The sequence below is a fragment of the Notothenia rossii genome (assembly GCF_949606895.1).
Source record: "Notothenia rossii genome assembly, chromosome: 2".
NCBI classification, from domain to species: domain Eukaryota; kingdom Metazoa; phylum Chordata; class Actinopteri; order Perciformes; family Nototheniidae; genus Notothenia; species Notothenia rossii.
The window spans coordinates 80,627,868-80,650,290 of record NC_136904.1 but is presented as its reverse complement, the minus strand read 5'-3'; the positions used below and the strand labels follow the sequence as shown (position 1 = coordinate 80,650,290).

General features: G+C 44.2%; 2 protein-coding genes across 7 annotated transcripts in view; one reads left to right on the top strand and one right to left on the bottom strand.

The window, feature by feature from the left end:
- LOC307029422 (nectin-3) overlaps positions 1 to 22,423 on the bottom strand; it is a 46,454-nt gene that overhangs the window by 6,075 nt on the left and 17,956 nt on the right. The window contains exons 5-7 of one of the 4 annotated variants that reach the window (XM_079665392.1): positions 5,568 to 5,725; positions 420 to 519; positions 198 to 290 (exon numbers count right to left, since the gene is read on the bottom strand). In XM_079665392.1, the coding sequence (XP_079521518.1) occupies positions 212 to 290; positions 420 to 519; positions 5,568 to 5,725 (337 nt within the window). In that variant the 3' untranslated portion in view covers positions 198 to 211. Of the gene's footprint in view, positions 1 to 197; positions 291 to 419; positions 523 to 2,630; positions 5,423 to 5,567; positions 5,726 to 22,423 lie in introns of those variants that run through there. The other 3 variants (XM_079665393.1, XM_079665391.1, XM_079665394.1) reach the window with 3 other exon arrangements.
- On the top strand, positions 8,259 to 10,768 carry LOC307029419 (zinc finger protein 862-like). 3 transcript variants are annotated; one of them, XM_079665384.1, is made up of 4 exons: positions 8,259 to 8,568; positions 8,752 to 8,892; positions 9,108 to 9,363; positions 9,478 to 10,768. In XM_079665384.1, the coding sequence occupies exons 3-4, from the start codon at positions 9,157 to 9,159 to the stop codon at positions 10,657 to 10,659; spliced, it is 1,389 nt and encodes a 462-aa protein (XP_079521510.1). In that variant the 5' UTR covers positions 8,259 to 8,568; positions 8,752 to 8,892; positions 9,108 to 9,156; the 3' UTR covers positions 10,660 to 10,768. The 3 variants fall into 3 exon arrangements, with proteins under 3 accessions (XP_079521510.1, XP_079521512.1, XP_079521511.1); XM_079665386.1 differs by lacking the exon at positions 8,752 to 8,892 and having other exon boundaries at positions 8,259 to 8,563; XM_079665385.1 differs by lacking the exon at positions 8,752 to 8,892.

The window sequence follows — 22,423 nt, the reverse complement described above, 5'->3', positions numbered from 1 at the left end:
CAGACAATACAAAACATTTAAGTGAAGAAGCACTTTTTAAATGAGTATGCCAACAGTGTAAATGTATTTTATAAAAGAGCATCTAAAAAAAGAGACAAAAAACACATGTAATACTTTAAACACTAGCCGCATTAAAAAAGGTTAGATAGTTGTTTTTGAGGAACACAGATCTCACAAAATTAAATTGAACAAATTACCTATTATACATACTTTATTGATTGGATTCTCGTAAAACTTCCCCCTCTTCAGGTGGAGGTGAATTTCCTGGGACCGGCTGCCTGTCTCCGCTCCTGGATAATTAACCACCAATTAATATTAAAGAACTCATATACATAGTTAAACAGTAATTGCCGGTATGATTGGCAGAGAAAATGTCTATTGCAGTTAAGTGTTTTTAGAACATCTGTATTTATTAGTACCATTGAATCCTTCCAGATTTGTAAAGGTACCCTACTGCAGCCACAGCGACAATCAGGATGAACAAAAGGCTGAATAAGACCCAACAAGCAGTGCAGTTTCCTGGAGAGAGACAGACAAACGTGTATATAGAGAAACAGGAATTCAACACTTGCAGTTTATAAAAAAGGTAGATCTAACCAAATCTGATCCCAACTTAAAGCCTAATATATTAAAAATGAATTTATTTTAGGCTGGGCATATCTCTGGCAGTCAAACTGACCAAGTCAGACTAGGAGCTCTGGGTTAAACTAGAGAAAACTGGAGAGGGAAAATTGACTCCTCTTTCATTACAAATATGGAAGCCCTGAAAGGGAATTAAGAAAATAAGTTTCTGGTGATCGACTTCCTAAGTCTGATCTACATAATTGTCTATCCTGTGTTTATGGCCTACAGTAACAGAATTAAAAAAACAAGGTCTACATGTGAAAAAAGGTTTTGCCATGTGATTTTTTCCTGTTGAATAATTATTTGCTTGTCAGCCTCTTGTGGCCTAAATTGTTATTATAATATCAAGCAAAACATTTTTGCTACACATATTACTGTTTAAACTTAGTAACAGTACCCATATTTTTTCCAGCTGTTGTAAGGTCATAAACACAGGAGAAAAAGCTATTTAGATCAAACTTATAAAATAAAATAAATATAAATGTGTTTTTCCTCAGTGTTTTACAACAGCTGAAGTGTGGCTTCGTACTGTGGCTTAGTGTACTAACAAGTTTTATGTATTTTAATTAATTTTACTTTAAAATCTCATTTTAACTTGCTAGTTTTTTTTTATTAAACTGTATATAGAACAGATACAAAAATGTCATCTCTTAATACATGCTTGGTGGGATCAAGTTCCTGAGTAAGTACATGATTAACCTAAATGCATTTTAATGCTTCAACAAGCCAACATTAGCATAATTTACTAATACAAGCAGCAAGTTCCCTGTTTCTGTGTTTCCTTTTCTGAATTGATGTAATTTTTGTTATGAAATCAAAAAGCATTTTAATAGTCTCTGGAGGGGCGCTGCGCCCCGCCAACGGAGCCCCACGCCCCCCCTGAAATTCAAGGTGTTTAAAAAATATATATTATAATTCTTTTTTATATAAATATATATATAGCACCAAATAGCAACTAATCTATATCTACTGTCACTTTTCAAATTGAACATGTGCTCTTTTTTCAAATAAACTAAACGCTTTCATTTTAAGTTGTGAGTTTAGTGTTTTTGACCCTAAGAAACACTGATGCATTAATCAATAACAATAATCCACAGCTCCTCTCTCTGCTCCAGAGGATTTAAAAAATATATATCCCAATGCCACGCCACCCCGCTCAGGCAGCAAACCCCCCAAAGCAGTAAACCTAGGGGAAACACTGTGATGTGTCATTAGTCAAGCATTTCCAAGAAGTGCTGTCAGGCCTCAGCTCAACTCTCTCCCGCCTACCACAATGAGACCTTCATAATGTTTTTAACAGTCGGACAGACATTCTTGGAGATAGACTGAGCACTTCTCCAGGCATCATTTAATTTCTTCATTTCATTTTTTATAAACATGTTTATATCCCATCTTGTATTCATAAAGCAAGCACCTTTCATCTGGGACACTATATTTTATTTTTCTATTTCATTTGAGAAATACTTATGATAGTATAGTTTGGCTGTTGCTTTTGACTGATTCCTAAAAGCAGTAACTGAACGTCTACCATAAAACAGCAGTTAGGAAATAGGAAACAGATTAATTCAAAAAATAAAACTTCATGTTTCCTCAGACCTCATGATCATTTCCTGCAGTGGAGTGTTGGCTGAAAGTAACCCATATTGCATTTTCTAACTCTCCCTCTAAGTCTCATTCTCAGGGATGGGAGGGTGAAACGGACATGCCTTTAGCTCCTGGGCGGATACCGAAACATTCCAAATCCCACAAACACCATTTTGTGTCCTGGTCTGACCTTTCAGGTAGTCATGGCTACAATAGCTCCACAGAGAAAGATCCAGGAGTTATCCAAGTTAAATACATGCTGTGATTCAACTCCAGGACTAGCTGTATAAGCTTCTCCTTTGTACTCCATAGGTTACACTTCAAACATAAATTCATTTTGTAGCAATACATCCACAAAACAATCAAAAACAAAAACACAGAATTAAGAACTGTTAGGGTGAGTGAAGCAGGCAGGACCCAAATGCAGATTACACAGAAAATACCTTTATTTCAAGGTTAACACGGTGACGAACAGAACACTACCCCGTGAACACAGTCACAGACAAACAAGGAACCAACAATGACAGACAGAAAAAACTCAGACGGACATCCCAGGGCAAAACAGAAGCCGAGAAGGGGTACTCGGGCGGACGGCCCGGGGGCAAGGCAGAGTCCATGGTGGGGGTCTCGGGCGGACGACCCGGGGGCAAGAAAGAGTCCATGGTGGGGGTCTCGGGCGGACGGGCCGGGGGCAAGGCAGAGTTCAAAAAGGGGCGAAGGCCACAGCGGGCAAACTCAGGGGACCGGGCATGAGGGTGAAGGCAGCGGCTGGACGAGTCAGTGGGCCGGGCCCGAGGGCGAGGACTGCGGCCCGGGAAAGTCAGGGGGCCGGGCTCGAGGGCGAAGACCGCGGCACTCAGGGGGCCGGGCTCGAGGGCGAAGACCGCGGCCGGGGAAAGTCAGGGGGCCGGGATCGAGGGCAAAGACCGCGGCTGGGGAACTCAGGGGGCCAGGCACAAGGACGGGCAGGAGCAGGTGGAACCCCTGGTGGGTCAGACGTAGACGAGACCCTGGACGGAACTTGGGCTGGTGTCGATGGGACCCGAAACAGGACAGGACATGGTGTTGGCAGGAAACCCGGCGGAGGAGGTGTCAACGGAACCCCCAACGGAACAGGAAATGGAGTTGGCAGGACCCTTGGCAGAAGGGTCGTCGACGGGACCCCCAACGGGACAGGACATGGAGTTGGCAGGACCCCCGACAGAAGAGTAGTCGGCGGGGCCTCCAACGGCACAGGCCACAGGGTTGGCAGGACCCCCGGCAGAAGAGCAGTCGGCAGGACCCCCAACGGGACAGGACATGGAGTTGGCAGGACCCCCGACAGAAGAGTAGTCGGCGGGGCCTCCAACGGCACAGGCCACAGGGTTGGCAGGACCCCCGGCAGAAGAGTAGTCGGCGGGACCCCCAACGGGACAGGACATGAGGTTGGCAGGACCCCCGGCAGAAGAGTCGTTGGCGGGACCCCCAACGGGACAGGACATGGAATTGGCAGGACCCCCGGCAGAAGAGTAGTCGGCGGGGCCTCTATCGGCACAGGACACAGGGTTGGCAGGACCCCCGGTAGAAGAGCAGTAGGCGGGACAGGACATGGAGTTGGCGGGACCTCCAACGGCACTTGAGTAGGGACTTGAGTAGGGACAAGAGAAGGGACTCGAGTAGGGACTCGAGAGGGGACTTGAGAGGGGACTCGAGAGGGGACTCGAGAGGGGACTCGAGAGGGGGCTCGAGAGGTGACTTGAGAGGGAACTCGAGAGGTGACTTGAGAGGGAACTCGAGAGGTGACTTGAGAGGCAACTCGAGAAGTGACTTGAGAGGAGGCTTGAGAGGGAACTCGAGAGGTGACTTGAGAGGGAACTCGAGAGGTGACTTGAGAGGGAACTCGAGAGGTGACTTGAGAGGGGACTCGAGAGGGAACTTGAAAGGGGACTCGAGAGGAGACTTGAGAGGGAACTCGAGAGGTGACTTGAGGGGGAACTCGAGAGGTGACTTGAGGGGGAACTTGAGAGGTGACTTGAAAGGAGGCTTGAGAGGGAACTCGAGAGGGGGCATGAGAGAGGACACGAGAGGAGACTTGAGAGGGAACTCGAGAGGTGACTTGAGGGGGAACTCGAGAGGTGACTTGAGGGGGAACTCGAGAGGTGACTTGAGGGGGAACTCGAGAGGTGACTTGAGGGGGAACTCGAGAGGTGACTTGAGGGGGAACTCGAGAGGTGACTTGAAAGGAGGCTTGAGAGGGGACTTGAGAAGGGAATTAAGAGGAGACTTGACGGTCGGTTCGCCGACAGAACACGGGGGGCTGGAGTCGGCCGGAATGCCGACAGGACACGGGGAGCTGGCGTCGGCCGGTACGCCGACAGGACACGGGGAGCTGCCGTCGGCCGGAGAGCCAACAGGAGACGAGGAGCTGGAGCTGGAGTCGGCCGGTACGCCGACAGGACACGGGGAGCTGCCGTCGGCCGGAGAGCCAACAGGAGACGAGGAGCTGGAGTCGGCCGGTACGCCGACAGGACACGGGGAGCTGGCGTCGGCCGTTGAGCCAGTACTGGAGCCGAAACCATGGCTGCTGGGGCCGGTTCTGGAGCCGGAACCATGGCTGTTGGGCACGGAACAGAAGCCTGGACCCTGGCTGTGTAAGCCAGGTAATGGAGCACGGAAGCATGGCTGTGTGGGCCGGTACTGGAGCCGGAACCATGGCTTTGTGGGCCGGAACTGGGCCCGGAACCATGGCTGCTGGGGCCAGAACTGAGGCTGGGACCATGGCTGCTGGGGCCAGAACTGGGGCCGGAACCATGGCTGCTGGGGCCTGTACCGGAGCCCAAAGCATGGCTTCAGGGGCTCGGGCTGCTAGTCTGGACTTGCAACTCCTTCTCTTAGGAGCCTTTTGGAGGCTCCGTGGACCTCCAAAAGCCAGACGAGTACCCGAGAACGGATCCTGGACACGAGCAGGAAATGAAGAAGAAGCAGGGGGCTAGCATGACTGGGGCTAGCAGGCCGGGAAACACATGTCGAGAGGAAGTCCAAAATACAGTCAGGTAAGAATTTCACTAAACATGGCTCCTCTGTTGCCACCTGGTGCGCATCTGCCAGAGCAGTCTCTTTCTGCTGAACACTGGACGCTCTCCTCCACCTACCATAGCAGCAAGCCAATGAAAAGTTCAAATTAAGTAAATCCACCTCAAATGGATCTGCTTGGCCCATCTTTGGTTGGTTCCTTCTGTTAGGGTGAGTGCAAGACAGGGGGTGAACACTTATCAAAATAAAACAGGAAACCAAAGACAGAAAAATACAAGACAAAACAAAACACAGACAGATCGTGACAAGAACAAATCCAAACCCAATAAAACATTTACAGACCTTACCTGGAGTCAAAGCCACATACACACAGAGCTGTTGTTGTTTACTTCCATGTTGGTTAGATGCTTCACACTGGTAGAGGCCATTAAGGTCACGGGTCATTTCCTTGAGCCTTAGCACTGCACCCTCTCTGACAGCAGACTGAGGCCACAGGAGGTCGATTCTGGAGAGGGGCAGAGAGGAGAGAGGATAATTAGTTTTCACACGATTTAAAACAACGACAAGTATCTTTGGTATTTATATGACATGGGGAAATAAAATACATCAACGTATCGACTTGCAGCTTGGCAACAACTGTAGAGAAAACAAAACATTGTTGGAATCAAACATTAACAAGATCTTACAGGTTGAAAGAGGAATAAAGTTCACTGAACATTTGTTGTTTCAGCAAGTTAGGACAAAGTAGCCTGTGAATAAACAACATAGGCTAGTGCTGGTCATCTACTACACCAGTGGTTCCCAACCTGGGGGACGGGCCCCCCCTTGGGGGGGCGCCAAAGATCGCAGGGGGGGCGCCAGGCCTCAGGTGATTTGAGGCCAAATAGCATATTTAGATTTTTTTTTTTACATATAATTATAACGCAATACATGATTTTCACTAAAAGCCTTGTCTATACATTACAATAAAATATAAAAAATAATTGATTAATTAATTTGAATACAAATTCAAGTTAGTAGCTATTATAGGCATTAAAAAGACAGAAATGTATAATTGTTTCTTTAATATAAATGTTTCTTATGCGCGTAAAGTGTCCAAACCAGGCTTTTCTGGATAAGCGCATTTTTAAAACATAGTCATTGTCCATGCCGGTTTCAGTTGGATTATTTGTCACAGTTGTTCCGATCAGATCGGTCTCCTCCATTTTGTAGATTATTTACGACATTTGAATCCACATTAACACATCGGCAAAATCCGGCTTACTTTGAGCATGTGTTTTAGGTTTTAAACAGTTTAATCCCTTTGTGAATTGTTTCCACTTGCGCCATCCTTTAATTTCTTCATACAGCGGGAATCCCAATGAATTAATCCTGAGTCCAATAACAACCATCAAAGTCACTCCAATAGTGCTCCTTCATTACGCTTTCATCCTCCTTTAACAACATACTTCACATTCATCCAGTTTGTGACAGTAGTTGTAGCATTTTGAGACTTTGAAACTTTAATTACCGCTGTTGCGCCCCCCCCCCCCCTTGTGTGTGTGTGTGTGGAGTCATTTGGGGGGGCTCTTGGGAAAAAAGGTTGGGAACCACTGATCTACACTGCTATCTTCCTATTGTAACAACCACACTCACTTCACTGTTAGACATTCCCTAATTTAATCTACATATTTTAGGATATACTTTAGCTACTCACCCTAAATTGTGGTTTTCCACGTATTTTTCGAGCAAATAGTCACTGGCCTCAAATGTTGCCTTTATAAACTTTTCAGATTTTTCTGATGGAAGATGGCCAATGTAGTTTGACGATTTGAAGGGTTATTGTCATAACACATACGCATTACGCAACTATGGTTTAATTATGTAATGTATGAAAACTTACATCGCAAGTTCCTCAACAGTGCGATTACAAGACATAAATAAGACAATATATATAAAAAAACAACAATAAAAATACAAATAGCGCAAGCTTCCAGAGGTCTGTACGACAAAGCCGGTTCAACATAACCTGGATATGTTTGAGTTACCCATTTTACCTAATCCAAAACAAACGCGGCCTCGCTAAGCGGTCCGACGACGCTGGTTATCGACTCGTTAACTCAAGCCAGCTTTGCCTATCTAGCTAGGTGCACGTTCACATGAAAAGGGTGGTATTTGGAGCATTCGACCAATCACAAACATGGAAAAGCGTACTGACAGCGCAGCGTCATACTTCCTGAATGAAAAGTCAACTATAATATTAGACAAATATGGAGAAGTTAAACTTTAAACATCCATGACTTAAACACTTTATCCAGGATCAAAGCCACATAGCTGCACCTGCAAGGTGAATACAGCTGGTAAAAGAAAAAGGGTTTGAATGCGTACATTAACAGGTTTATGATATCACTGCCCCGTCTAAGACACGAGTGGATCTGACTTTAATTACATTTGACTCAAGTGTTTCGTCAACTTAATGTGTTGCTTAAAATAATACTTCTGCATACAGTATGTGACACTGTGAGTGTTGCACAGCCAGATAAGGCTCAAGAAGCTGACTCAGATAGTAGTGGTCTAATGGATAGTGAGGTGGGGGTGAAGATCGGAAGGTTGTGAGTTCAAATCCCACCAGGAACACCACCACTATGTGCCCTTGAGTAAGGCACTTAGCCCCTTAGTTACTCCAGGGAGAATGTCCCTGTAATTGTAAATCGCTTTGGATAAAAGCGTCAGCTAAATGAAATGTAATATAAAAAAAAAAAAGATAAGGAAATATATGATACATTATGATGTGATAATGGGACACATTGACGTCTGCTCTCACAGTGCCGCGGACTGTACAGTACGTAATGTTACTTTGATCCGGTTACTTATGTTGTGGCAGATATTTAAGTAAGCTTTCTTAACGCTGATGTTATATTAGTCAGATTTCTCTGAAGATTTCCTGCAACGGCATTTTAAACTGTATTTCCTTTCTCCTGTAATATGACTTGATCGCTTTAAACTCCGCACACCAGGGCAGGAATTTCACGAGGGCCACGAGGGTGCCCTCCCACTTTGGCCTTGTGCCCTTAAAAATGATATCTGCCATAAGGCCACAGTGGCCTTGATGCCCTCTCTGACTAAGTTTTGTGGTTTAGCAGTCTGCCTCTTTTCTGACACGGCTTCAACACCAGCATATTTTGAAGGAGGAAAAAAAAATCAGCGGTGCGCTTGATTTGAGCCTGGAATGCACCGCTCGGACGGTCTATGATGACAGTTGACATCAGTCTAGGACCTATCTCCGCCCACCCCCTCACGCGTCCGTGTGCGTAGGACGGTTTAGGACCTAGCTAGCTGATTCTCCGCTCAAGAAAAGGCTGAGGTGAGGTAAGGTTTTGTGATGATCCTGTTTGCCGTTAAGTTTTTCATTTGTCCAGCTTTAAGTGTAATTTTATGGATAACATTACTATTTCTTGCTCGTATGGTAATGCATAATAATATTTTGAAGTGTTTTTGTTACTACTTGGATAAGTTATGTTGCAGTTGTGTTCTTTTTTTATTATTATCTAGTGCTAAGCAGTCAGCGCTGTGTTGTTAGCTGTCAAAGACCTCTGAGCAGACTTATTTGACCACCGGCGATCGCAGACGGAAGTTCAAAGTTTGCTGCCCGTTTATATCGCCCAATTTTCAAAACGCGATCAAAATACTTGGGTAAGAATAAGAGAGACAAATAGTCTACTATATAGATGTAAAAATATGTTTGTTTGTTTTTTTGCTTTACAATTAATTAGAAAAGGGCAGAACAATTGAGAGAAAGAATGTAATGATTTTACATAGGTTCAGGTGATTGTAATTACATTTTCACTTATTTAATAGTAAGAAGACCTAATTCTTAATTTCTTTTTTGTGTTCCCTATTTTTTAAAGTATTGCAGAGCCAACAGCATGTAATGCAGATGGAATATTTGAGGCCATTATGGAAAAGTGTGCAGACAACAACATTGATCTGAGTGGCTGCTTGACAGCAACAGCAGCTGATGGTGCAGCAGTCAATTTTGGGAAGACAAATGGTGTCCTCACCAAACTACAGGGACATGTGCCGTGGATGCTTAAAGTACATTGCATTGCCCACAGACTAGAGCTATGTCTGAAGGATGCCTTCAAGGGCACATACTTTGAACAGGTAGGAGGAGTAATTCTTCTATAAAATATGAAAATAGAATTTGTAATACAATGTCTGATTAATGCCTTAATAATGCCTATTTAATTCTGTATTTTCTGTTTTTCTTTGAACAAGATTGATGACCTGCTCATGAAGATTTACTCTCTCTACCGTCGTTCTCCCAAAAAATGGAGGGAGTTGAAGGCCATTGGAGAGGAACTGGAGGAGCACGTCATTAAACCAGCTCGCTCCATGGGGACCAGGTGGATAGATCACAGGAGGAGGGCTGTTTCCTGTCTTGCGACAAAAAACTACAGAAGCATTGTTACCCACCTCCAGGAAAGACAGGATGAGGCATCACCAGACAAAGAAAAGATCAGGGCAGTGTTAAGGCAGTTGACCTCACCAAAGTTTATTCTTCACATGGCACTGTATCAGGATCTTCTATCTGACTTGGCTGAACTCTCACTGAATTTCCAAGGCAATCAACTGCCCTTGTCGTGTGTGCCTAGCAGGATCCTGGCTGCACAGGATGCGCTACGCAAACAAACAGAGAAGCCAGGCCCCTATCTCCGTCCAGTGCTTGAGTCCTTCACAACCACCAGTGAGGAATTTGCATACAATGATATTAACATCAGAAAGTCCAATGTTTCTGCCAAAGCCTTCCTTCTGTCAAGGAAAAACATAGTTGACAACATCATTGCGGCCATTGGTGAGAGATTCTCTACTTTCTCCACCGACCCTGTACTCCTGGCTGCCGAAATATTCGATCCCATCAATTTCCCAACAGAACCAAATTTCTTAGAGGAGTTTGGGGAGGAGGAAATCCATCATTTGTGTAAACACTTCGAGCCCCTCCTGACCAAAAATGGCTGCAATGTGCCTGAGGTAGACAAAGAATGGTTCAGAGCCAAACACGACATTGTGCGTCACCATAGTAGGGAAACTTTCCTCCCATTATGGTCCAGATTCTTGTTGGAGAAGGGAAGAATGTACCCCAATCTGCTGCACCTAATACAAATAGTCCTAGTTTTTCCTGTCTCTACCTCTCAAGTTGAACGGCAGTTCTCAGTAATGAAGAGAATGCAGGGCGATTGGCGTTTAAGCCTGCACACTTCAACAATTGAAGATCTACTCCTCATCAAATCCCAGGGTTGTGCTCCTGCTGAATATCAAAGTGATGAAGCTGTGGCAAGATGGTGGGCAGCTGGCATCAACAAAAGGAGACCCAATATTCATCCCTATGGTCAAAGGAACCCCAAAAGTCCAAATCTCCCTGACTCGTCATCATCTCCATCTTCAAGTGACTCAGAATAAGGACGCACCTTGACGTAGGCCCACTACCACAGTCTCACAGTGAGCCAAACATGTCTGTGCTATAAGAATCCTTTGTAGTTTTCATAAAGAATTTGTTTAATTGCAATTTGGTGTCCATTGAATGCTTAATAAACATATATAAAAGTATTGTAAATGCATATACAATCGTAGTCACTTCATATCGTATGTTAAATCATTGTTTTAATTTATGGCCTTGGTGCCCTGGCTTTTGGCCTTTGTGCCCTTAAAAAATTGACAACTCAAAAGGCCAAGTGGCCTTGCCCCTAAAATGACGAAATTCCAGGCCTGCCGCACACTGAGCTCTGATTGGTCAGCAGGCGGTGCTTTCACTGACTTGATCCCTTATCCTGCAACCTAACCTGGGGGGTATACTACGAATCTAATTCAACCTATCCTGGATATGTTTTGGGTTATCCGGTTGACTTAATCCAAAACAAAGCCGCTCTCGCTAAACTCTCTTACAACGCTGGCTATCAACTCGTTCGCTCAAGCCAGCCGTGTCCTATCTAGTAAGGTGCGCGTTCACATAAAAGGTGTGGTATCTGGAGCATTCGTCCAATCACAAACATGGAGAAGCGACAGCGCAGCGTCATACTTCCTGAATGAAAAGACAACTATAATATTAGTCAAATATGAAGAAGTTAAACTTTAAACATCCATGACTTAAACACTTTATCCAGGATAAAAGCCACATAGGTGCACCTGCAAGGTGAATACAGCTGGTAAAAGAAAAAGGGTTTGAATGCGTACATTAACAGGTTTATGATATCACTGCCCTTTCTAAGACACGATCTGACTTTAATTACATTTGACTAGAGTGCTTCGTCAACTTAATGTGTTGCTTAAAATAATACTTCTGCATACAGCATGTGACACTGTGAGTGTTGCACAGCCAGATACGGCTCAGCTGACTCAGATAAGGAAATGTATGATACATTATGATGTGATATGAATGATAATGGGACACATCGACGTCTGCACTCACAGTGCCGCGGACTGTAGGCTACGTAATGTTACTTTGATCCGGTTACTTATGTTGTGGCAGATATTTAATTAAGCTTTCTTAACATAATAGTATAATAGTCAGATTGCTCTGAAGATGGGAGGTGATGTTCTATTCATTTTCACGTTCACACAGTCGGTGATTTTGGCCGGCCGTCTAAACGAAAATCCTGCTTCGTAGTATACCCCCCTGCTCCGGACCAGGGGGGTATACTACGAAGCAGGATTTTTGTTTAGCAAGATGACTTCTGGGATTTCCGGTACTAAGAAGCTGGTTCACTTTTTAGCGGGCTAGATCTCCATGGTGACTTATCTTGGAACCTAGTCTGTGCTCCGAAGCAGGATAGGTTCCAGGATAAGAGATCAGCTCAGCGAAAGCATCCCGCCTGCTGACCAATCAGAGCTCAGTGTGCGGAGGAAATACAGTTTAAACTGCCGTTGCAGGAAAGACGGCCGGCCAAAATCACCGACTGTGTGAACGTGAAAATGAATAGAATATCACCTCCCATCTTCAGAGCAATCTGACTATTATAACTATTATACTATTAAGAAAGCTTAATTAAATATCTGCCACAACATAAGTTACCCGTTCAAAGTAACATTACGTTGCCTACAGTCCGCGGCACTGTGAGTGCAGACGTCGATGTGTCCCATTATCATTCATATCACATCATATCACATCATAATATATCATATATTTCCTTATCTGAGTCAGCTGAGCCGTATCTGGCTGTGCAACACTCACAGTGTCACATACTGTATGCATAAGTATTATTTTAAGCAACACATTAAGTTGACGAAACACTCGAGTCAAATGTAATTAAAGTCAGATCGTGTCTTAGAAAGGGCAGTGATATCATAAACCTGTTAATGTACGCATTCAAACACTTTTTCTTTTACCAGCTGTATTCACCTTGCAGGTGTAGCTATGTGGCTTTTATCCTGGATAAAGTGTTTAAGTCATGGATGTTTAAAGTTTAACTTCTTCATATTTGACTAATATTATAGTTGACTTTTCATTCAGGAAGTATGACGCTGCGCTGCCAGTACGCTTCTCCATGTTTGTGATTGGTCGAATGCTCCAGATACCACCCCTTTTATGTGAACGTGCACCTAACTAGATAGGACACAGCTGGCTTGAGCGAACGAGTTGATAGCCAGCGTTGTAGGACAGTTTAGCGAGAGCGGCTTTGTTTTGGATTAAGTCAACCGGATAACTCAAAACATATCCAGGATAGGTTGAACTAGATTCGTAGTATACCCCCCAGGTTAGCCGCTCAGCATAAGTTACCATGGAGATCTAGCCTGCTAAGAAGTGAACCAGCGTGGAGTCATAGGACCGGAAACCCTAAAGCTTTAACTGAAGTTAGCTTGCTAAGCGAAATTTCGGCTTCGTCGTACAGGCCTCTGGAGTCTATGTTGAACCTCCACAATCAGCTCCTGTGTGTTGCTGCTGTGAGATGAAGTTTGTTATCCTGGCACCATGTGTTACAGCCGCAGCCTTCTCTCCCCCACAGGGTTCGGACCTCCTCTCTGTACTCCGTCTCGTGTAGTTTGCCTCGTCTATTTTTTAAGGACTGATATCCAAGGCCGGATTAGTACCTCCAGGGGCCCTTGGGCACTAACCCCCCCCCCCCCCCCCAACCCATGTACCAACAAGTAACACCACACCTACCCAATCCTACCAACATGACCAATATTTAGAATTTTCAGTCAATCTCGCATGTCACATCATACACCTATTTGTCAAAAGCAGGGACGCAGCCACATAGTTCAACCAAAGTAGGTCTAGCCTTTGGCCCTTTCAGTCACAAGACAAAGATACAATGGATGGACAGCTGAGCATTGTGGTCGTTTGAACAGTGAGCTCCCTTATGCCAACAGAATAAACTCCGCCTAACTCGAAAATTAAAACATCCTGGACAGTTGATAATGAGCGGAGGGTCAACAAAAGCAAGGAATAAGAAAAGCGAGAACCGTCAAGGTAAAGAAAAAACTAATATTAACAAAGAAAAGGACAGGCTAACTGCAGAAGCTAGCACAGCAATGGCTAAACCAAAAGCTAATCTGGACAGCATTAGCAAGCAAATCGAAGCCATGCGAAGCGAGCTGAAACTGACTTGACCATCTTTAAGGAGGACATCGCCACTCAAATAAAAAACGAGCTGACAGAATTCAAAGAAGACGTTAGCCAGAAACTGGTAAAAATACACACAGAAGTTGGACAGCAAAATGATAAAATAGAAGCCGTTGTGAATTGCACGGAGGAGTTTGAGCTCTGGAGTAGCCTAGCGAGGCAAAAAGCGATATGCAGGAAATAATAAAAGAACACAAGTTTATGGAAACTTTTATGGATGATATGGAATCGAGATCCAGACAGAACAATTTGAGAATATACGGCACGAGAGGCTACGCTGGCCGCGGCGTGCTCAAACCCACGGGGATCGAGACTTGGACACGCGTCGGAAACAACAGAACATCGCAGACAGGCAAACGGGCGAGAGGACTGCTGCGAGAATTCGAACATTAAGAAAACAACACAGAATGAAAGTCCTCCTCTTCAGCCTGACGCATTATGGAAAAAGATAAGAATTTATCCTTGTAATGTTATTCAAAAACATTAAGAACTGTTAGTTTTGAAATTAGAAGTGACATATTGATATATGGCATGTTGGCTTAAAAAGGGAATGAAACATAGCTGCCTGTGTTATAAGCCTAGTATGGGCAGTTTAACTCAATTTGGGTTTTATCCTACTACTAGCTGGGGGCCCTTCCCATATGGAAGACTTTACCCCTCAGAACAAGAGGTGAGTCAACATCCGAGGGTTGTTGACACCTCTATTTGGACGTCGTTTAGAAATGTTTTCTTGTTTTCAATGTTGTTAAGTGCCAATAGCTATATCACTGTTAACCTGAGTGCGAGACACTACAAAATGACTGAACGAAAATCAACCTATGACTAACAAACAAGACGGAATTAAGCTTATTTCCCTTAACGTTAATGGTTTGGGAAACCCGAAAAAAAGAGCAACAATTATAACGAAAATCAAAAAAAGAAAAGTCACAGATTACTTTCCTACAAGAAACCCACCTTTCACAAACGGAACATGAACAATTAAAACAATTTGGATTCAAAAACACCTTTTACAGCTCCCACTCTAACGCACGTAAAAGAGGAGCAGCAATTTTAATTTCTAATGCAGTCAAATTTGAGTACCAAAAATAAATAAAAGATAGAGAGGGACGATATATTATTGTGAAAGGGACAATTGACAAAACTAAAGTAACATTGGTGAACATATATAAACCACCTGAGAGCAGTGGCGGTTCTACGGGGTGGCACCTGCCACCTCAGAAAAATGCCTTGCCACCCCAGCTGCCACCCCATTTGGCAGCTTTGTTTTGAAAGAAAAGTTGTGGCTCATCGGACATTTATGAGAAAAAATCTCTAATGTCCGAGTGCAAGTGAATGCAAAAAATGGGGGAGAATCCCCCCAGATCCCCCTGCTGGAGTTGGGTTTTCAACTCTTTCACCTGTGAGGAAATTGCAGGATTGGCTCCAGGTCGCCCTTTTTATTTAATACAAGACAAATGTGCCTTTTTATTTCATACAGTTCAATTTGGATTGAGACAGGGAAATAATCTAAACCTCACGCGTGGCGTTTCACTGTCAAGGGGAGCCTGTATGTAATTACATTGCAAATACTGACTTGAGCCCCACCACTGTATGGGTTAGCAGCCCTACCATAGATTACCCAACACAAATACTTTGGCGCTGCAACTGTTTGCGGTCTACTATGACAAAGAGGAGCCTGTCAAGTTTAGCTGTACTCAGCATTGAATCAAAACGCACCATAGCTTTAAATCTTATTAAGTTTGTGTGGCGTTTTGCTGATCAAGATGGTAATCGCCACATTCAGCTGTTATAGACATGCCAACTTGATGCTCTGCTCACGGATGAGTCGATGAGAATAATAAACTGTTAAGATGATGACCTTACATAAATATATGTTTCTTCTTTGTGGGGGTCTGCCCCCAAAAAACAGTTTCAAGTCCTGAGAAAGTTAAATAAGACGGTGTGTAAAACTTCACTGCCCAGCCAAAAAAAAGTAAGCACTTTGATTTAACTAGGCCAGTAGGTACGGGCATTCCACTGGATAATAACTGCAGCGATGTATGTTTTAGCTGAATACAGTTTTTTTTAACCCTAACTGATGCAGTTAGTCATTTCTTTAATGTTTGTTCTTTCTGATGTAAAGTCAAGGTTGTAACTGTTTGCAATGAAGTTGTGTGGCGCTGAACTGTTCCTTTGATTCTTTTGAATTATGATAGTAATTACTGGTCTTTCAAATTTGAAGGAGGGTGGGCAAGCATCTTGAGGAACGTTCATCATTAACTCCTCCAAAAAATATAGTTTATTTAATAATAACACTGAAGATGTGAATCATAACTGTGATTGACAGCTGATAGGAATAATATGGTTGTTAATATTATCATATTCATACAGACACACATCGATGAGACAGTTAATTAATGTACTTATTGCAGCAGTCTGCATATTTGGTACCCCTGCTGGTCTAAGAGTTAAACCAACTCAATCAGTTAAAATTCATTAAATTACGTGTGCCACCTTATATATTTATATTTAAGGCTTTACTGATGTGCCACAATAATCTCACCTAATGTTATTGAGTTAAAATATCAATATTGTGGCTTTCCAAGTTAACATTGATTGATATGACTGCGATTAAATCAGAATATACTTCTGCCAGGGGATGCCACCCCTCAAATTCTCCTTCCACCCTCTTGCCACCCCATGAATATTTGTCTAGATCCGCCCCTGCCTGAGAGTGATAAGTATTTATTTGGGGCCTTGCTTGATCTGATAGCAGTAGAAACAGAGGGAATATGTATAAGTAGGGGAGATCTCAATTTGATAATGGATTATGATCTGGAAACAAAAAACTGTAAGAGAATTAAAAAACCTATTACAAAGCTGGTGAAAAACACTTGGGAAGAAATGGGATTCTTTGATGTATGGAGGGACCTTAATCCAAAGAAAAGGATTTCAGTTATTACTCGGTAGTACACTCACGGATTGATTACTTTTTTATGCAGAAGGAAAATAGGGATAAAATACAGGACTGTCAAATTGGACTGGCTGACGTGTCTGATCATTGTGCAATCTACTTGAATATTAAAGTGGGGTGCAGACGGAGAGACACATTATGGAGATTGAACGTGGGCATATTGAATAACAAATTGGTTGTTGAACAAATCAAAGATGGAATACAGAAATACTTAGAGGAAAACAATAACAACACAGACCCAGCCATATTATGGGATGCATTACACTACATTGCATTTAGCTGACGCTTTTATCCAAAGCAACTCACAATAAGTGCGTTCGACCAACAAAATACAAACTTGAAGAAAACAGAATCATATCGTACATCAGGTTTCATAGAGCTAAAACATTTAAAGTGCTACTCAACTGGCTTTAGATAAGCCAGTCCTTTACTAGTATATACAGTGGGGCAAAAAAGTATTTAGTCAGACACCAATTGTGCAAGTTCTCCCACTTAAAAAGATGAGAGAGGCCTGTAATTTTCATCCTAGGTATACCTCAACTATGAGAGACAAAGTGAGGGAAACAAAAAAATCCAGAAAATCACATTGTCTGATTTTTAAAGAATTTATTTGCAAATGATGGTGGAAAATAAGTATTTGGTCGCCTACAAACAAACAAGATTTCTGGCTCTCACAGACCTGTAACTTCTTCTTTAAGAGCCTCCTCTGTCCTCCACTTGTTAACTGTATTAATGGCACCTGTTTGAACTCGTTAGCAGTATAAAAGACACCTGTCCACAACCTCAAACAGTCACACTCCAAACTCCACTATGGCCAAGACCAAAGAGCTGTCAAAGGACACCAGAAACAAAATTGTAGACCTGCACCAGGCTGGGAAGACTGAATCTGCAATAGGTAAGCAGCTTGGTGTGAAGAAATCAACTGTGGGAACAATTATTAGAAAATGGAAGACATACAAGACCACTGATAATCTCCCTCGATCTGGGGCTCCACGCAAGATCTCACCCCGTGGGGTCAAAATGATCACAAGAACGATGAGCAAAAATCCCAGAACCACACGGGGGGACCTAGTCAATGAACTGCAGAGAGCTGGGACCAAAGTAACAAAGGCTACCATCAGTAACACACTACGCCGCCAGGGACTCAAATCCTGCAGTGCCAGACGTGTCCCCCTGCTTAAGCCATTACATTTCCAGGCCCGTCTGAAGTTTGCTAGAGAGCATTTAGATGATCCAGAAGAGGATTGGGAGAATGTTATATGGTCAGATGAAACCAAAATAGAACCTTTTGGTAAAAACTCAACTAGACGTGTTTGGAGGAGAAAGAATGCTGAGTTGCATCCAAAGAACACCATACCTACTGTGAAACATGGGGGTGGAAACATCATGCTTTGGGGCTGTTTTTTTGCAAAGGGACCAGGACGACTGATCCGTGCAAAGCAGTGGTCGCCAACCAGTCGATCGCGATCGACCGTGTGGTGCGGGTAGATTGCGGGCCGTAAAAAAAAAAGTAACAAAATTAAATTAAAATAATAATGTTTGAAAAATATGTTTTTAGATGTAAACCTATCATCCACCACCCCGTTAGCAGGTGCCACTTGATTGACGTATATTTGAGACACCTCAATAATATAGTACATTAACCGTGCTTTACGTGAACCTCATGATGACACAAGAGACGACGGCAGGACTGTAATTTCCCGTGTTCAGTGAACGCAACCGAGGCAACACACCAGACCAATCAGAGAGTTGCATGGAAATATACGTGTGCTTGTGTCATTCAAGCTCGGCTCTGTTTGTGTGTGGTGATAGCGCATTTAGTGTGATAGAGAGGGAGTGAGGGAGAGAGAGGGACCGGTGCTAGCGGGGACCGTGATGTTAGCATCTGGTTAGCTAGCTGCACTAACGGACATAAGGAGCTGTTTCCACAACAAGCTGGAGGAGAGTCCTCTCCTGTCAGACTGAGGGGCTCAGGTGAGCTAAAGGACTCTTGAGTGTTTAGAACAGTTGTGTCACAAATTATTCAAAAGATTATTTCCGCGGCACACCTTCATATGATCATTATAGTTATACAAACAATAAGACAATAAATGAAAAACAGGTATGAAATAGCCTACTATATGGCAGTAAAACAAGAATACAGTTTAATGTGATTTGTAAAATATCCATAAAGAAAAAGAAAATCTGTTTACAGTTCTGTTTCATATGGGTGCTGAGAGAGGTATCCATAGATCTCTTCATGTTGCTCTCAAAGTGCACCAGATTGATGCTTTCAACTTCAATATTTAAAAAAAATCTTCCCGGGGGAGCATCCCCCCGGACCCCCCTTGAGGAGGTGAGGTCTGCCCCCCAATAGCACTTTACCCCTGCCTATATGCCGTGAGCTGATTATGGAGCCTTCATTGTAAGAGTAATTCAGATGCAATTAGCCTATATAAAAGGCCTCAAATTGGAAGCATTGTCTGGGCCGTCTTTTCCACTCAATTCTGCAATAGGTAGATCTCGCCTGTCACCTAGGCCGAGGTCGGTGATCTTGGGCTTAAAAAGGTTGGTGACCACTGGTGTAAAGGAAAGAATGAATGGGGCCATGAATCGTGAGATTTTGAGTAACAACCTCCTTCCATCAGCAAGGGCATTGAAGATGAAACGTGGCTGGGTCTTTCAGCATGACAATGATCCCAAACACACCGCCCGGGCAACGAAGGAGTGGCTTCGTAAGAAGCATTTCAAGGTCCTGGAGTGGCCTAGCCAGTCTCCAGATCTCAACCCCATAGAAAATCTTTGGAGGGAATTGAAAGTCCGTGTTGCCCAGCGACAGCCCCAAAACATCACTGCTCTAGAGGAGATCTGCATGGAGGAATGGACCAAAATACCAGCAACAGTGTGTGAAAACCTTGTGAAGACTTACAGAAAACGTTTGACCTCTGTCATTGCCAACAAAGGGTATAACAAAGTATTGAGATGAACTTTTGTTATTGACCAAATACTTATTTTCCACCATAATTTGCAAATAAAGTCTTTAAAAATCAGACAGTGATTTTCTGGATTTTTTTTTTTCATTTTGTCTCAAATTACAGGCCTCTCTCATCTTTTTAAGTGGGAGAACTTGCACAATTGGTGGCTGACTAAATACTTTTTTGCCCAACTGTAAGTGCTTTGTTAGTAATTCAATCGCTCGAAGTGGAGTCGAAAGAGATGCGTTTTCAGTCTGCGCCGGAAGATGTGTATGCTATCTTCTGTCCTGATTTCAATGGGGAGCTCATTCCACCATTTTGGAGCCAGGATAGCAAACCCACGTCTTTTTGCTGATGGAAACTTGGGTCCCCCTCGCAGTGCGGGAGCAGCGAGCTGTTTGGCCGATGCAGAGCAGAGTGCACGTGCTGGGGTGTACAGTTTAACCATGTCCTGGATGTAGGAAGGGCCAGATCCATTCGCAGCATGGTACGCAAGTACCAGTGTCTTGAAGTGGATTTGAGCAGTTACCGGAAGCCAGTGAAGGGAGCGGAGGAGCGGCGTGGTGTGGGAGAATTTAGGAAGGTAGAAGACCAGACGAGCCGCTGCATTCTGGATGAGCTGCAGAGGTCGGATGGCACATGCAGGTAGACCAGCCAGGAGGGAGTTGCAGTAGTTTAGGCGTGAGATGACGAGAGCCTGGAGCAGAACCTGCGTCGCTTTCTGGGTCAGCTGGGGACGTATCCTCCTGATGTTGTAAAGTGTGTATCTACAGCAGCGGGTTGTTGCAGCGACGTTTGCAGTGAAGGTCACACCCAGATTCGTTGCAATTTCAGTCGGGGAAACAATAGAGGTGCAGATGTTGATTGTTAGGTCAAGAGTGGGACAATCTTTTCCCGGAATGACAGATCCGAGCAAGTTTGTGTACAAGGAGAAGAGGAGGGGACCGAGAACAGAGCCCTGTAGTTAATTGACAAGGGTCGGACTCGGACCCCCTCCAAGTTACCCTGTAGGTGTGGTCTTTGAGGTATGAGGTGAGGAGGGAAAGTGCAGTGCCTGAAACTCCAAGTTCTTGGAGAGTGCGAAGGAGGATCTGATGATTCACCGTGTTGAATGCAGCAGTCAGGTCCAAAAGGGTGATGACAGAGGAGAAGGAGGCTGCTTTAGCAGTGTGCAGTTCCTCAGTGACAGCAAGGAGGGCAGTTTCTGTTGAGTGACCTGCCTTGAAACCAGACTGGTGCGGATCCAGAAGGTTGTTCTGATGGAGATAACAGGAGAGTTGTTTAAAGACAGCGCGTTCAAGTGTTTTAGACAGGAACGGGAGGAGAGAGACAGGCCTGTAGTTTATAACAGCAGACGGGTTGAGAGTGGGTTTCTTTAGGAGAGGGTTTACTCTTGCCTCCTTGAGACTGTTTGGAAAGTGACCAGAAGTTAGAGAAGTGTTGATGAAATGGGTGAGAAACGGTAGAATATCAGTCGCAATAGTCTGAAGGAGGTTTGAGGGGATAGGGTCCAGAGGACAGGTGGTAGGACGGGCAGAAGTAATGAGGGTAAGAACCTCACTTGGAGGGAGGGGGGAGGTTAGTGTGTGGGTGAAGGGAGGGTCTGGTGACCCAGCGGTGGTTCAGAAAAAGAAGAGCGAATATCATCAATCTTTTTTTCAAAGTGGTTAACAAAGTCGCTTGACAGAAGGGAGGAGGGGGAAGGAGCTTTGGGGGGGTCCAAGAGGGTGGAGAATATGGAAAATAGTTTTTGGGGATTGGAATAGGAAGATTGGATCTTATCTTGAAAGAAAGTGCTTTTTGCCTGAGAGATCGAAGCAGAGAAAGAGGAAAGGAGAGCCTGATAGGTTAGGAGGTCGTCATGGCTTTTGGATTTCCACCGTTTCCGCTCTGCAGCCCGAAGGATGGTTCTATTAGCACGCAGTGCGTCATTTAGCCAGGGAGCAGGAGGGGACTGACGAGCCTGCCGAGATGTGAGAGGACAGAGAGAGTCCACAGAGGATGAGAGAGTAGAGAGGAGAGTTTCTGCAGCAGAGTTTGGAGGCAGGAGTTGGAACGAGTCAGAGGAAGGGAGGGCTGAGAGCACCGATGAGGCAAAGGTAGAGGGGGAGAGGGAACGGAGGTTACGGCGGACAGGTGCAGAATTAAAAGAGATTAGGTTGTTATGTTTGGAAAAGGGTAGAGAGAATGAAATTAAGAAGTGATCGGATGTGTGGAGCGGGTTTACAGAGAGGTTAGAAGTAGTTCAGTTCCTTGAGAATATGAGATCAAGGACATTGCCAGCGTTATGAGTTGGTGGGGATGGAGACAGTGAGAAAGCAAAGGTGGTTAACAGAGATGTTAGTTCAGATGTCTTCCCAGTCTGGAGGTTGAAGTCTCCGAGAAGTACAGCAGGAGGGCCAGTTTCAGGGATGTGTGAGAGGAGATGATCTAACTCCTCCAAGAAGTCCCCCAAGGCGTCTGTTGGACGGTAGAGAACAACAATGGTTAATTGTATAGGATGGGTTACTGTGACGGCATGGAATTCAAAGGTGGAAGGAGTGAAGTTAGGTAGCTTGAAGAGGGAAAAGCTCCATTTGGGAGAGAGCAGGAGACCAGTGCCACCTCCTCTGCCAGAGGGGCTGGGTGTATGGGAGATGTAATATGCTGTGGAGAGAGCTGCTGGGGTGGATGTGTTGGATGGAGTAATCCAGGTCT

What these genes read in the sequence shown, in the direction of transcription:
- LOC307029419 (XM_079665386.1), top strand. Translation starts at nt 9,157, where the DNA reads ATGGAAAAGTGTGCAGACAACAACATTGATCTGAGTGGCTGCTTGACA. An exon ending in AGGGCACATACTTTGAACAG is followed by an intron (nt 9,364 to 9,477) that starts GTAGGAGGAGTA and finishes TCTTTGAACAAG; the next exon opens with ATTGATGACCTGCTCATGAA.